Source organism: Nesoenas mayeri (genome assembly GCF_963082525.1).
Source record: "Nesoenas mayeri genome assembly, chromosome: 2".
In the NCBI taxonomy this organism is placed as follows: Eukaryota; Metazoa; Chordata; class Aves; order Columbiformes; family Columbidae; genus Nesoenas; species Nesoenas mayeri.
In genome coordinates, this window is record NC_137543.1 from 71,316,248 (window position 1) to 71,333,636 (window position 17,389).

The following is a 17,389-nucleotide window of genomic DNA, read 5'->3' on the forward strand; positions in this document are numbered from 1 at the left end:
ATGAAACTTAATAGACAGACATATCTATGCAAATTATTATTTTTAATCTATAGGGAGATAAAAGATAGACTTGGCATAAATACATGAAAGAGCTTAACCATTCAAAACCATAATTTTATAATGAAAAACAACAAACAATTGAGGTGTGGTGTTTGGCTGATTTTTTATTTGTTTGGTTTTTTTGGTTGTTTGGTTTGGCTTGGGGGGATGGGGGATGTTTGTTTTGGTTTCATTTTCTTAATAGTAAAATGACACAAAGGAGAAGTAAAATTTAAAATAACACCTCGCAACATTTGCTGACCTTCCAAGCAACAATACTCTGAGCAATCCCAGGTCAATACATGTATCCAGAATTATATCAACCTTCGTTATTTGCATTCTTCTTGTGTTACATTGTATGAACACCTGAAGCTTATGTCAAACTTCTTTTAGCAGAATCATTCTAAGTCACTGTCATGGGTCCCTGTCCAAAACTCATCCTCAGTATTGAGAGCAACACTCCTGATCTCTCATCACAGGCATAAATGCTTTAAAAGAGAATGTGGGACTCAAAAATTTAGGATAAATACTGATACGTAAGAGCAAACAGTGCATTTTCCCTCAGAGATCACCTGAGATTTTGTGAGAAAACTACCAAGAAGCAATGAACAGACAAATGAAGCCACAGGCACAGATAGAGCTGTCCAAGCAAGGACACAGTCAATAAACCAAGTCACTCTCCAGGAAGAGCAGAGCTTTGAAGATCTTTACAACTCCACTATCTAAGAGATGCTCCAACTAAAACCTTCCATTTAGTTTCAGAGGCTAAAGTTTTCAGCACTGTTGGTGTTCTCCCTGTAAATCTACATCCCCGTTTACATTGGACTTTATCAAGGCTTCAGCTGAGCTCTGTAATTGTTAAATACATATAAATTAAAATTACATTAAGACACAACTAAATACAAACAAGGGAAGTCCTACAGCTGCCAAAAATACCAGAAGGACTTTTCCCACAGGGTATCAACTCGCAATAAATCTAATTTGAATAAAAGGTCAAATTTGACAGATTGTGGGAAAAACACATTTGACATTATGATTAAAGGATTGATCTTCCTCCAGTAAGGTCTTTTAGTATCAACAGGTACAAAAGTACATCTATAATCTTCAATTAGTCACGTTCTATGAACAAAACTGGTTTCAGCAATAGCCTTCTAATATAAAACAACATTATAAGTATTGTGGTTTGTATTAAAACCACTTATATTTTATTTATGAAATTACTTTTTAATTAGTCCTAACAACTTAATCGGGATCAAGCCAAGGCAGGAAAAGAAGTTGAATGATATTCAAATGAAAACTTGTTCCTCTACGCTGCAAGTCCTTAGTTTGAACATAAGACAAAACCTCAAATTGAAAGGAAAAAAGAAGAAAGTATTAATGCATTGAGTGAGATGCTTGGGTGACTGGCATGCAATAGGGCAGAAAATACCATTCACTAGTAACTTCCACACTCAAATTATTAAGCTTTATTCCTTCCCAGCCTTGCTTAAAACCAAACAAACCCAACTCACTTAACATGGGACTTGCTTCTCAAGTCTCATAAAATATCAGCCTATATCCTATTAGGATATATATCTTCTGACACTAAAGCTCAATGAATTCCCTGGAGATATGAAGTCACTAATGATGGAAAACTCTATCTGGACATCTGAACATAAACATTTGTGTATTTGCCACAATTTAAAAGTACAACACATTAGGGAGGAGAAAAAAAAAAATATTGGTCCAACTTGCAAACAGAAGAGTTTATGAAAGGAAAGCTATTTTCTTTACACCCCACCCCTCAGCTCTTCAGAGCAAAGTAAAACCTTGAATGCAAAGATGAGAGGGGGTTCTGTGGCAAGGGCACCATGGAACAAACCACATCTTCTCATACAGCACTCCCAGCTACCTTGCTAGCTACTTTGCAGTCAGTAACATTGCTAACCATAATGCTTTCCAACGATATTGTGAAGACTGAAAGAAAATAGCCAAAGCAAAACAGTTTTATTCCACATAACACCATCTCAGATTGCTCTAGCTCCTGGCTTCTGCTCCAAATACATAACCCATCTTTTAACCTCAAAACCTAATGCTTATATTTGAAAAAAGATGTTAACAGGCAGCTGATGCAAAAGGACACAAAAAATGAAGAGAAGTACTCACTGTGACAGTGAAACAACCCTTCTGTTCTGTGAGAAGTTTAACTACTGAGCACAGGTCACCAAATTAAGCCAGTGCTAAGAACTGCAGAGAAACCCCGACTCCCCTAATCTATCGCATCCCAAAATAAGATAGATTTGATACGTAGAAATGAAAGAGAAAAGGAACTACATTACATCAAGCTACAGACTGAAACAAAAGCTTATCCTAGAAATCTAAACTTCAGCAATGGGTTTGGAAATTAAAACCAGATCTTGCATTTGGCTTTTCTGCCTGTAACAAACCAAGCCAAAAGCCCATATCCAAACACACCTCCCGGCTCTAGGAGTTTGAAATCTAGACTCAAGTTTTGCAGCCTGACTTCCACTGTACTCACCGATGAACGCATTACTGATGCCAGAGAGTAACAGCACCTTCGTACACGCTTTCGTACAAGAACAATTAAAATACATGCACAGTAATACACACCTAAATGCCCACAGTGAGGCTGAATGCGAACAGATAACAACAAAGCAACCACATATTGAAGCTCAGGACGTGGTGTGCTCCAGTTCCTCGATAGCTGGAACCTGGACGAAAATTTTTTACATGAAAACTGTTTTTACAAATCTCAATCCAGGAAACATATGAAATCTTGCCTTGCTACACTTGTCTGTTTTGCCAAACATATTCCCAGACCTAACAAGAACAGGCTTCTCCAAGCTGTTCTTAATTTCATTCACATTTATAAAATCAGCGTAGCCTTTGCTGCATCGCTGTTTCTCCTTAACACGCAGACCTGCTCTACTGTACTTCCTCAAGCCAATGGTAGTAGAGAAGAATTTGTTCCAGTGTGAGGCAGCCTAGAGATCACTCTCAATGGGAGGTATTCGAGGAATGCTGTAGGTTGCTTATGCTCAGTTCCAATTCCCAGAAAGGTTGTTTCATAACATGTCCTGAGGGCGGGGGAAAGACGTTTAGTTGCATTTAAAGACTGAATCCTCCAATAGAAGTAGCACTGCAGAAAAAATATAAAATCTAAACTAACTCCTCTTCCTTTTAAGAAAAGTATCTATATTCCAATGTTTCAGCTATGATCTCTTTAAACAAGACCAACTACAAGCTAAACATGACGATGTTGAATCTGCTATAGAGAAGTCAAAAATAAAATGGCAACTGTGGCACATACACACAGGATTGCTTTTATTTTTTTTAAAGCAGCCACCCATAACATCTAGCATCTAGAATATGAGCGCTAGCTTTGCCACTAACACTCAGTGAAGCACACTGCTCTGCAGAATGCTGGAGAACATATTAATGCCATCATAGCACATCAGCCTCCATTTATGCAACCTTAAAGCTTTTACAGGACGTGCATTATGACTCTGATTAGACTTTTACTTGTGACAGCATTGTTTTAACCAAGGTTTTTAAGGCACTGACACTGTCATAATGACAAATACACGGCCACAATCTGCAAGATGTGAAGTAATAAACATTACAGACTATTAAAATACAGTAGTTAGCTGTCAGTCAACAACTCTTCAGATCCCCTTCCAAATTCAGAACAGAGTCTTGTTCAGGCACACACAAAGGCTGTGGCAAGACAGATAATCCAAGATTCTCCAAAGCACCCCAACCATCACACTTCACTATCAAATTCTATACTTTGCTGTATAACATACTTTAAGAGTAATGTAAGTAATATAAGCTAATTTTAGCATACAACAAACGCAACGAAGAAATCTATTTATTTGCCATGATCCCTAAGTTGGAAGACAGCAATCCTGATTCATACTCTCCAGATTTGTTTCTCAGGGATGGATTCTGTTTATTTGCTCTCTTTCAGGCAAGTGGAACTTCACTTACCAATGCAAGCATGGACTCTCACCGACAGCTGGGTCCTCAGAATTATACTGTGCTTCTTGCCCCTCCTAAAAAGAGAACAGAAGAGAAATATATAAGGTGCAGGGAAGAGGCAGAGGAGTTGGGAATGAAGGAGTAAAGTTGAGCCTAGGGAAAACTGGGTAGGGAGTGGGGTGGTGGGGGAAGGTATTACAAGTTATGTCTGTTTCCCATCATCCAACACTATTTTAATTGGCAATAAATAAATTTTTTGCAAGTCAAGCTTGTTTTGCCTATGACAGTAATTGGTAAGTGATCTCCCCATCTGTATCTCAATGAATGAGCTTTTTCACGTTACTATCCCTCTGTTCCGCTGAAGATAAGGAGGGAAGAGAACAGCTAGGTGGACAGCTGGCCAAGGCCAGCCCACCACAAGGACTAGAGATCCCTATTAGAGAAGTATCAAGTGATGACAACACATTTTGATTTTCACAGAAATATTTTGAAGCTAAGCATAGTAAAGCATGAAAAGAAATTGCAAGGTCAAACAAGAGATTTCTTACACTTTCACAAGTCTGCTCTTGTACCCTAACAGGTCTTGAAAGCACAAAAAAAGATCTGGTTTTCATGCAGCAAGGCAAAATTGAGTTTTCTTTCACTCTGGCACTGTCCTGATTTCACTCTGGTCTTAAACTGAATGACTATCTCAATTAGCTGCTACATTTCTCATTTGTTCTTCAGACAAATTACTATTAGATGCATCTTTTCAACCTGGACAAGAGCACCATTTTTGATTTCTAGGCTCTCCACCTGCAAACTGGCACCAGGACACAGCCAGCACCTGGGCTTCTGCACCAAAACAGCTCATTTGATGGAAGGCAGGAAAGTAAGAAAAGCCAAATGCCTTGCATTTGTACAGCAGCATATTCTCACTCTTTTCTCTGAAACTATACATACAATTCTTGGACAACCAGCTCTAGGCAGCCCTGCTTGAGCAGGGTGGTTGGTTGGACCAGATGACGTCCAGAGGTCCCTTCCAACCTCAACCCTTCTGTGATTCTGTGAATTTATCATATGAAAACATGCAAGAAGCAAAGATGTTTTTAGAACACATTCAGATGCAGCTTAATTTGTATCACGTGAACCCTAGACCCACTTCTAGATACAAATTCAAAACCAGCACAATGTTCCTCAGTTATATGAATTATGATTCTGCTGAAAGATTTCAAGGCCAACCCTTTTGCACAGACACTCAGCAGAATTTCCCACTGGCTTTAACTACCTCAGAACAAACACAACTATTTTCCAGACAAAGGTTCTTCCCCACTTTTCTATATTCTTGCCCACAGCTGTTTGAGGAACAAAAATATATTTTCATTTATTTCAATAAGAACAGAACCTGTCTAATACCAACTCCCCAAAAAATTTTGCAGAGGAAAGCAAGTCAGTGAAGCAGCGACAAATATTTCAAGAAAAAAAAATATCACTTCCAGAAGAATGTATTTAAAACAAACAAACAAACCAACCAACCCCACCACACAGAACACACCAGATCCACAAATTAACCATCTGAAAAAATGTGAAACTATGGTACCTGGTAATAAAGGACTCAATTCCAGTTTCAGAACAGCAACTTTTCTCTACAGGTTTAAAAAAGAAATCCTAAAGTATATCAGCTCTAAATGAAATTGTTCTTTGAAGGGTCTGCTTGAGCAGCATTAGGATAAATCAGGAAAACTGTGAACTTAATGCTGCAGGTGGTTTGCAGGTCTTTTGAAGTGCCAAGCAGCAACATGCAGTTCTGCCACAAGAGTTTTCTGCAGTCTGGATTTCAAAGTTTCCTGGAGCAACTCCAGGTTTCAGACTAAGTCTCTGCCCACCTACACTCCTCCCGTTTATTCACTTGGACACAACCTTTGCCTGCTCTCACATCCTGCAGATTGACAATGGCTGCCCTTTCCCACAGGACTCCTCTGGAATAGTTAATTTGCCAAGGGCCTGAGCAATTTTTGACAGAGTAGCAAACTTAAAATACTAACATGAGCATCTCTTGTATCTCCTCGCTTACACAAGAGTTATATTCTACTAGGGTACACTGTGCTGCTTTGAAAGAGAATAAAATAGAGCATTTCTAAACCTCTCTCCCTCCATTAGTATTTGAGACAAAAGGAAGAAATCTCTCCTATGGAAACAAAACAGGAACAAATCTGGGAATTAAGGTCTCCATCTGGGACAAAGGACGACTCATTTTCAATTTCCCTGTAGCCACAGCTTCCCTGCACAGTTGTGAGCAAGGAAGGCAGAACTCCAGAGAGGTGCCCATGTGCCACATTAAAAGCCAGACCTCAGTTACTCTGAGGACGTGAGTTTAGTTTCTCTGTATCTTGCATCCCCCATCTGCAAAACAAGGACTGTGCCAACTGCCCTTCTCCTGCTTCTCATAGGACTTGGATCTATGTTGAGCCCTTAAAAACACTGATGACACTTGAGCACTGCAAAGTTCTCACAAAAGGCTGACACAGGTGATTTTAAGGGGTGTATAGACTAAAAATTAGTAGATGTGAGGGGCAAAAAACAAACAGTTGTTTATTACTATGCCATTATTATTCTTCAGAATACAACCTACAGTAAAATATCACAAGTAGCTGTAAATTTTATCTTTCTCTCTGAATCAAACACTTGACCAGAAGAACAAGACTTCAAAAATAAGGAGATGACATGTAGCGACAAAGACATCCAGTTAAATTTCTAGTTAAATTGGTCTCCAAGCAAATATACCTTCCCCTCCCCTCCAAAAAACAGATTGTTGACTTACAGGGAGGAGTTTCAATTATAAGAAAGCAAAATGTATTTGTTACTGAAAGGAAAGCATGGACATTCTGCCTGCTGCGGCCTCACAGGTGGCCCATTGCTCTGCAGGCTGCCCACGACAGTGGGAGCAAACTTAATTACAAATTTACTCAGACCTTCTCTGAGCAAGGAACACCAACAGATTTTGCAAGCCCTGCCAACCTGCATCACCCATGGGTATGCCTTCCACTCTGTGCTCTCCATACAATTTCTCTTCTCTGACCATTGTGTGATCATACTTTTGCTCCTCTAAACTACCAGATGGGGAGAAGAAGAGGAGTGAGGCTTAAGACTTGCAGAAAAACATCAGCTAGACATCCTCTATAGCACTGGAACATGAGGAAAAAATAACATAACAATGGTATAGAAGAGTCAGCACATATATGACTATTAAAGCAAATGCAAGATCCTTGGGCTCCACAGCAAGGCTGACTAGAGAAGAATAAAACCACACTGCAGTCTGAGCTGTGCAAACCTGTATGTGAACACCTCTGCCCACAGCTACAGAACAGGAAGAGAAGGATATTGATTTTCAGATATTGCTGTAGGGCTGACAAATAAACACATACAAAACCAAGAAAATATTGTATGGCATTACACAGTACCAGCATATATTTTCTGTGGGAGCACTTGGAACCTGCAAGTTTGAGGTCCATCTGCTTATTCCAAGAAAGGAGAAGAAAAATGAAAATGAGGACCAGAGTACTATGGGAGAAGAGATCTCAGAGAGGTAGTGTTGCTATGAAAAAGCAGAGATTACAAAAAGGATCATGAAGCCTGGAGTACTTTGAATTACAGGCACTTCTAAAAGATGATCAGCCAAGACCCCAGTAAACTAGGCTGCGAATGCTCACATCAAGAAGCCGATTTTATGGGCTCTGAATCAGGCAGTATCAGATCAACCAGGCATCAGTTTACCTTGCCCCAAGCCCCTCTCGAAATAATCAGCAAAGCAAACATGCTGGGTTACTGATTCAAGCCAAACCAACACCATGGGTTGTTTTCTGTTTATGCCAAAAAGGGCATAGGCTGGATGAAAAGCAACCTCAACTTAGTAACTTTAAAAATGTTTTCAGACTCGGACAGCATTTAAAGCCAGCCTAACCTGACAATTTATCCTATAATAATTTCGCATTTACTTCTGCCTGATGTAACAACTAACTGTTAGGAAAACCTACCTAGCACAGACGCTGCTCTTTGTGGAAAGCTGTCAAAGTACACATGCTTAACACATGCTTCATATTTTGTTACAGCCTCTCATAGTAGTCAGGTTTCTTGGTGGACCATCAACCTTCTCCAATAATCACATCCATGTTTTTCAGGAGTAGTAGCTTAATGAGAACAGCATTCAACAACAATCCCTAAGATCAAGAAGAAGCCACGGACTCCCACAAGAGCAGCCTGAATAACCACATGCGACCAGAAGCCAATGTGCGGCAACAGACACGCTCTAAAGCGCATTATTTTTGCAACTGGCTTTCACCTTTTTCATTTCAGCACCTATGCATTTATATCTTCACTTGTACACAGTTTTCAAGGAGTGAAAAATGCTTCTGCAATGGGTTATTGCCCCACAGTCAGTCACTTCATGGTTTAAGGTACTCCACACCAGCAGTGGAAAAAACAACTATTCCTTGTTGAATGCATTACGGATGAAATTTTTGCCAGACTTCAAGCACATGAGTCTATCAGGTTTGCCCTCAAAAAGATCTGCAAGCCAGCACACACACAGAATAAGGCAAGTGTTTCTTAACCTGCTATTAATAAGACAGCAAAAACCCTAGGCTTTGATTTTAAAACTGTTAAGATACAGTTAAGTTGCAGTTTCGATATAATATGCTTCTCCTTTCAATTGCAGACTCAAAAAGATGCAAAACAATAAAATTCTGACATTGAAAGAAAACATTGTATAAAAGCCAAATCTTTTGAAAGGGTGCAAGAGCACACTCATGCATGGAGAGAGGAATTAAGAATCTCTCTGAAAGTCATCTGCAGATCTTATCCAAACAAATAACCTTTTTGAAGTTCTTCACAGATCATCATCCAACAATCCAACTATCATGTTCAAGTTCATGTTGTTCCCATTGAATAATGGAAACAAAGGAGCTCAGGAAATAAAATACATTTTTAAAAGTCTTTTAAATGCCAAGATTCACCTCCAATACACTTTGAATAGCTCACAGCACTACTAACCCTTTCTGGTAAATGACAGGTAGTTGGAGGCAAACGCACTCATTTTAAAATGAAGTCAGTAGAATTCCCTTTCTCACCTCAGTTTTTTCCATCTAAAAATTTAGCATGAAGTCAGAATGTGTCTGCATCCTGTTCTTGCGATACATTTGCAAGTCATCTAGTTATTTATCATAGTGGTTTTATTCAGAGCATTCCTGGACCATAACACACTTACTGAAGAACCACCATTTGACATGAGTAGACAAAAAGAAACGAACTATTCAGATGTCTGTTCACACTTCATAAAAAAATAAAAATAATTAAAATTTGACTAATCCAGGTAAAAGTAATCCCAACTGCATATTCCCTAAACAAAAACTGAGCAGGCAAAACCTTGCATATTACCAGTGTAAACAACAGTATGCAAAGGAACAAAGTATGCTGAGACTTGTACAAGATTTTTCCCCTGTGGATTATTCCAGTGTCATGGTCTCTGCCAACATGAATTTAACAATTAACTGCCTTATTCTCTGCTAACAACCGATATACCATGCAAAAAGTTACATGTGAATGCCAGTGAGAGGATGAGTACCACGGGTGACGCACATTTGCCTATGTAACTCTGCAAATAAGGACAAAATACAGACTGTCGCTGTGAGGTGCTGGGCTTTTACACCCACCTACTCTTCCTAAGCACAGTGTTTGCCAGGCAGAGTTTCCATCTTTTTCTTCCCCCTTTTAAATAGAAAATAAACAGGATGGAAGAAGAAGAGGGAAGAAAACAAGAAACTCAAAAGGGTTGAACAAAACATTCAAGAGATTCACCAAGGATGCCTCATAAGCCACATCAATAGTACCTAATTATTTATTACTAATGTATTTTCAGTATATGTCGGTGAACGTCTGGGTGGAGACTTCTGTGTACCTTACCACAAGGCAATGATTTTTGCCAGAAGACAATGAATCACTTTCACATACTGCAAAATGAAGCAAATTAAAATGGGGGAACATTTGTTCCATTTGTCCTTTTTAGTAGTTTCTGTGCAAGCAAACATCAGAAGCTGGAAAATCAGAATCCCCTTCCCACCCTTTTCCCCTACTTTCTGAATCATCATGCTGGTTATTTCTCAGTTGTCAATTGCTCAATTTCCACACATTAAAACAATTACCTTCTAAGAGCTCCTAAAATATTTAAGGGCTTACTTCTGCCTCTCCGGTCAGTAAGTGACCATTTTTCAAGAGTGTTCCTTAATAATGAACAAAGCTGTGTCCCTTGCCACTCCAAAAGTTCAATCCATATATAATTGTTTTCAGCAGGAAGTTTATCCTGTCATTTTGTGAAACACTGATGGCATCATCACTTCAATCTCCATCATATATTTTTGCATTAAGATGACACCAACTTTATGAGCTAACAAATGGTGAAGAGATTTGCATTAGTAGTGCTATATTAACAATGATATTGCTTCAAGGTAAAACACAAACAAGAGGCTTATTTTCTCACTTCTTTTCAACTTTGCATCACATTCTTCTGCAGAAATGACATGTCACTTGACCAGTGCTTATCAGTTCCTACTTTATATATTTCCCACCACCGTCAGTAGCTCTCAGACTCTGGCTGCACGTTCCTCCCAAGCATCTTTACACTGCATAACTTCTGGTCATGTGGTTTTGCTATCACCCACACTTTGAAGTTCATGTTATATTTGGGTTTTCATTTAAAATCTCCTTGCACTTGGATCAACAGACGCCTTGGAGGAAAAAAATAATTAAAAAAAAATAATCAGTACTGGAAACCTACAGGACAGAGGGGCAAGGAGGAAAATAAAATAAATGAATCTCCCTCAGCTGGATCACTTGATGCTTCTACCTCTTCAGGCAAAGGGTTCCTCTGGCACTCTCAGTCACATCATGGGACCCACAGTTCGAGTTCCAGGAGAACAAAGTGTCAGATCATCTCCGTTAGAAAAATTCCAGAGTCACAGAGCAGAAGCAAAGGGGACCTGCACAATCACTTCATTCTCACAAAGATTCTAACTCATAGTATCAAAAAGAGCTCCAATATTTTCATAATTAAAATAATAAAACTGACTTAAACTGTTTGGAAGAAGTAGTTCTAATAGTTTTTCATAAACTTTTCCCTTCTACTAGAAATCATTTTCTAATATCTTGAGGAAAAAAACCCCTATCTTTTACAATTTTCCACTGTAATTGATGACACTGAAAAGATAAGCTGAAGAAGAGATTTCCCAACGCAACACAGAACACACTTGAAAGTGACGTCCTACTGGATTAATTGGTCAATTATGCTCTTTCTCAGCATGTGGTCAGTTTAACTAGACTCAGCAAGGGCTATTTTAAAACTGTCCTACTTTGCAGTAGGACATGTATTTGTGTATGTAAGTATATGAAAATAAATTCTACTTTGCATTGATCAATATGCTTTCTAGGGTCTCTGTCTGCTTTTTGGAAATTTTCCATCATTATCATATTTGGCGAGGGTTCCTTCAGAGCTTGACATACAAGCTCTTAAAACAAAATGCTTTTCCCTCAGGCCACTTATTTCTCCATGTTAATTCAATTTAGGAAATGGGATTTGCATTTATTGTTAGACCATCAATGCCTCTTGCTAGCAAGCACAGTTACTGAGTAGCAAACGTGAAATAAATTAATATTTTACTGTACTGATGTGGTCTTAACCCTGGCAGAGGTCACTATTTTTCACAGCTTCGTTACTGGAGATCCTGGGCTAGTCACAGATTTGCAGAGGTTTAAGCTGTTAGTTCACCACTGGAGGTTAAACTGGAGACAATTATTTTTATCAGAAGTGGATTACTACCTCAGTTTAGTCAGTGATAAAACAAACACACACACACACACACCAAGCACACAGACAGATTAACTCCCATGGGATAAACAGAGCGTGAGCTTGCCTATACAAGTCTACTTTTGTGTTCACCACAGAGCAGGAGCACACACATGAATAGTTGCTGTGGAATAGGAAGTGTAACAAGTTCACAGCTTTTACTAATTACACAGCACAAACTCATTTGGCTGCCTGCACGCTTGGGGCAATTCCACTGCAATTCTGCAGCCGTTTGGAAGCTGCACCGGCAGACAGCGGGTGCACCCAGCAGTGGGAGGGTTCTAGGTTTAGATCCTCAAGTCGATGGTTTTACTTGCAACAGGAGGCGAGTTCAGGACGGTCCTACAGCACTTTCTGGCAGCTCTACCTAAAGTCTCGCAGATGATCTGTTTATGGAGAAAGGAAAGGATTTCCTCCTCACCAGCTGAAGAGAAACACATTTCCAAGCCTTGAGAGCTGCTCACTTGGCTTATAACCTCATCATCAACAAGGAGGGCAGAGTGCAAACACAGCTATTAAGGAGCTTCAATGTTAATAAAATTAAATGTTTTTAAATAAAACATCTGGCATTAGCTGTTTCTATATGCTGCTTTTATTTAAATTTCTACTCTGAAATATTGGACTCAGCTCTATTTTCACATGTAAACCTGAATGCCAAATTAGACTATCTTGAAGGTTGTCCTAGGAAAAACTTTTAAGAATTATTCACCCACTTTTTGGCCTGGCACTTTATTTGGTACATAATGGGCTGGGAGAGAGCTAAGCACAACAGTAATTTTGCAACACATTTTGCACTGGGAGTCATTTTTTAAGAAAAGCACTCTTATTGCATTCATTTGCCAGTGGTAATCACTAAAATTCAAAAATAGCAAATCTTCAAATGTTTCCATAGATGCCTTTGTATAGATGTAGATTTTTCCCCTTGACAACAGAGACTTATGAGTAAACTCTTGGGCAAAGCAGGGGAGGAGGAGAGACAGCTGTTTCAGTATTGACAACCACAAGCTATAAAATCACGATTCAAACTCTCACAAAAGCCCAACAGAAAAACACCCTTACCAAAAAAAAAAAAAAAAATCCACAAGACAAAAATCAGACCACAGAACATTTTAGTGCTTGAGATCTGATGTGCTGCCCAACACTCCAAAAGCCTCCATGAGTTTTTGATGCCACTCTCAGGTACATGGGTTAAGATGACTGGGTCCCTTCACATTTCACAAGCATTAACTCCAAGAGTTGCCCATGACCTACCTCAGGTCAGGTCTGTCAGTTCCAGACTCCCACTCTCCCAAAACCAAAACCATGCAAAGGGGAAAGAGCTCATGAAACAATGACCTGCCTCCTCCTCCAACCCAGGGAAGATGCCCCTGTGGACACTGTCTGCTTCTCAGTTAGAAGCAGCACCGCACAGCTTGGAAGACTGGGAGAAGAGCAAAACCAACTCTGCTTCCCTTTGAAGGGCATGTCAGCACACCAATGAAGGAGAGACTGCACAGCCTCTCATAACTTTTCTGAAAGCCACTTGCCTGCAGGTTCTCTGCCTTGACAGGAATTAAGTTCTAAGGTGCATTGACTGAACCCCCGTTTGATGTCCTGCGGCTTAAATGGTGTGAATTTTGGGGTTAGCCTATGCATGGATATGAGTCAGACTTTGTGATCCTTTTGTGTTCCTTCCAACCTAGGATATTCTGTGATTCAAATACAGACCACAGACGATTCTGATCACTGCAATTTCTGTGCTTACTGCCACCCTCCAGGCTCCCTCCTGGTCAGCCCACCAAATTGGGTGACCACAGATTTTTTATGACTTCCGATGTGAGCAGAGTGACTTTGTAGTCTCTGACCTAGATATCTGCAGAAGATGTTTACATCCATACCACCAAGCCAAGCTTTAAAACTGAGAAGACATGAGAAAACAGGCCTTGGTCTGCAATAAAGTTTATTCAAGTTTGCTATTATTTATTCAGATACTTGTTTTCTAAATACATTTTACATTCACACAATTGAATCCATTCTTTAACTACAAAAGTAGTAGTATTTTACTACTAGTAGAAAAGCTTAATTTGACAACCATCACCTTCACAAGATATCTTGCCAAGATCCACTGACAAGAAAACCTTACCGCACAACTGATCTATAATTTGTGTGGTGGAACACTAAAGTGTTAATTACCTCCATGCTACTTCAAGGACACATTCTTAAGAGTCACATGTCTCATTTGTCAGGCTCTATGAAATAAATGCACATTTGCTTAATTATTCTTGATTACATGCTCTGGAAGCATGAATGCCCAGAGATGCCTTGCCTGTTGCTCTGAGGCAGGGAAAGAGTATGGGACGTCTTATTTTATTTTACTGTCAAGGAATATCGCAAGATAACTACAACAACAAATTTCTACAGTTCCACCTAAAGATTAATTTCAACATTCTATCTAATGATTTTTTCTTCTATAAACAAAGACATTTTATTAGTATTAAAAATTAAGGAATTGAAAAGCTGCACAAAGTTTTGAAAACAGGGGTAGTAATAGCTGTTGTCCTCAAACTTTGGGAGTGTGGGAATTAATAAAGCACCACCTTAACCATCCAGAAAAACGATTTATTTCATTAGAAAGGTGAAAACTTAATCTTTATGGCCATTTATTTTGCAACAGTTAAGCTTTAGCTAATCATTCACTTTAAAACATGGTTTAACATTTTAATCTGATACATTTCAGACTGGAATACTGCTACTCTGTAGAGAGTCTTCTACCTTCCAAAATTTACCATAACCTCTGAGCTGTATGACAACCTGGATACATCTGGACTCTAACCAAAGCGCACGAGAGACAGCAGGAGGGTCTCACTAGGGAAATCCTTGAACACACCAGGCTGTTCAAGGCCTAATAGCACAGTGATCAAAAGCAGCATCATTCAGGTCACTCCATGGCTCAGTCTCACACAACATCAAGTTCCTCTACAGCTCTGAGCCTTTCTGGTCCTTGCACATGGATACGTATGGATGATGGTATGTGACATATTAAGAGCACCTTAAACAAAACACAAGAAAGGCTTCCACTCCCCACTTGCTCTAAGTATGCACTGGTTTCCCAAACTAATTCAGTCTTCTTGATAGCAAGAAGTTTGTCTTGATTGGGCTTTGTTTGTTTGTTTGGGTTTTGTTGAGGTTTTTCAGTTTGGTGATTTTGGAGTATTGAGGGGTTGTGTTTTGTTGTTATTGTTGGGGTTTGTTTGCTTTCTTTGTTTTGGGTTTTTTTTGGTGGGATTTTGTTTTTTGTTTGGGGTTTTGTTTGTTTTTTCTTTGATGAATGTTTTTGTCACCATCCATTACATTTTTCAGATTCAGCACTTGGTCAGAAATCAAAATATTCAGATGAAATAATGCATTTTTCAAAACATAAGTAAATCATTGCAATGAGGAACCACAGGCCCTACTATTTGCAGCAACAACATGACAATCTCCCTCAGGCACATCCCTTATTTTTCTTGCTGTTGGGACTGAGAACCATTATGGAAACAACATCAACATAAAACACGGAGAGAAAGCTGTCATAAGTTCAAACCATCTTCCAACAGTGAACTAATAAAAATACACTGTCCAAACCAATAATAAAAAAGTCAGTTAGGTTGCTGTACTGCTTCAAGAAATGAGCCTCTTCATTTTTATTAGATGAAACCCAAGTTAACCTTCAAATGTGTCCCAAACTTCCTCACGTAAAAAAAAGGGATGAAAAGTTTTCATTCTCACAATTGTGCTAACCAAAAAGTCTAAGCCAGCAAAAAATATAGTACCTAAGCAGGAAAATAATATTAAAGATCTCTGCCAGACTCCATTGCCCTCAAACAGAATCCAAATCGAGCCCAGAATGAACAGCAGCATCAAGAGGGAAAATGTCTGGCATCCAGTTTAAATGGGACTCACCCAGCAAAAATGGTTTGGGACAGGTCATCCAGAAGGAATGCAAAAACATCAGTGCTGAGGTGATTTGTCAAAAGTACTTTAAAACAATCTGCTGAACAGAAATTTTGAAAAAGTATTCCCTGAGGAAATCTCCATTGCTTGCAGCGCACCGTCTGAAGAAGCTTTTGTGTTCTGCAGTTTCAGACTGCATTACCTTGTGGGCTACCATTAGGTCCTGTTAAGACATGCCCATAAAAAGAACTTGAGCAATCATATGGTAATTTAAACACATAAACTTCTTCACAATTCTTGCTGTCTCTATAAAATCACAAGTAAACAAAGGAAAAAAGCATTTACCTGTCATGGACAGTTCAACAAAACATCCAGCCCACCTAGACTACCTCCACGTTACCTCATCACACAATTAAGCATCCACAAAGAAACTTGTGTTGCAAGGAAAGAAAAATCAAAAACCAAACTAACAAAACCCAACAATTAAAGCCACACACATACAAAAAAACCCAAACCAACCACGAATGCATGCCAGACTTGAAAAGAAAGAGAACAACAACAACAACGACACAACAACAAAAAACACACCACACTACACCATATAAAAACAAACCAATTCTCTCAAATCTATTCCCAAAGGTCCAAATAGCAGCAGCGAGAGTTGTGGACACAGGAAAACAGTCCCAGTCCCATCCCTGTCCAAGTTTTGCTCAGAGTTAGCCATGCAGGCTAAGGCAGCACATGTGTTGAGTTTTCTCCTCCCCTAAACAGAAGTTTAGATTGTGCTGGAGTGGATAGCTACTACTAAAAGCCTCTTTTCATCATATTCAGTAAAAGAAGATAATTCATTTGAAATTGTGTATGACTACATGAGCTTATTATACCTGTTATTTACAGATACACGTCATAAACCTCCAACGTAACTGCCACCACCCTCCTTCCTTTTGAAGAAAAATCCTTTTTCACTCTGCTCATCCAGTCATTCAAAGAGGAAAGAGATGCCTGCAGCCTCTCAGACCAACAAAAATTTGTAAGACTGTGTTTCCTGCATGGTTTATTTATTTATCTACAAGTCTCCTATCAGCAGTGTGTTTAAAAAAAAATTAAAAATCATAATCTTCACACTTTTGCCTAGGCAAACATGAACATTTGGTAAAAAGATGCTGAAAACTGCTAGATTGCAGGACACGCTGGTCACTCATACTAGGTGTTTCCACAGTTTAAGACCTAAAATTTTAAAAATGCCACGAATATCCAGCAACTAAATCCGTCATTGAGAGTTCAGCAAGCTTCAGTGACCCTGATGAGCACAGCAGCCTTGGCAGGGCAGAGAGGTAGCCTAATCTCTGAAAATTAAAAGCTTTGAAGATTAAGAGCAGGACCTTGAAATGACCCAGAGAGAAAGAGAGAGAGACTAAGTGGTTTCTGTGAACAGCCTCTCCCGGGCAACAGGCTGCTGCTCAGTCCCCACCATCCGCAGCCAGCAGCTCCAGCTCAGGAGCATTCCAGCTCAGCTGCTTGGGCTCTTCAGGGGTGAGAGATCAGAGCTGCAAGGCCCAAGAATGGAGTTTAGTTTGCTAGAAA

General features: G+C 39.3%; 1 protein-coding gene across 1 annotated transcript in view; it reads right to left on the reverse strand.

Annotated features, from left to right (window-relative positions):
* The window catches only part of FHOD3 (formin homology 2 domain containing 3), a gene marked incomplete at both ends in the record, with an annotated part of 379,512 nt that overhangs the window by 324,019 nt on the left and 38,104 nt on the right, over nt 1-17,389 (reverse strand). Inside the window, one exon of the mRNA XM_080340636.1 lies at nt 4,030-4,094. Within this exon, the coding sequence (XP_080196762.1) occupies nt 4,030-4,094 (65 nt within the window). The remainder of the gene's footprint in view (nt 1-4,029; nt 4,095-17,389) is intronic.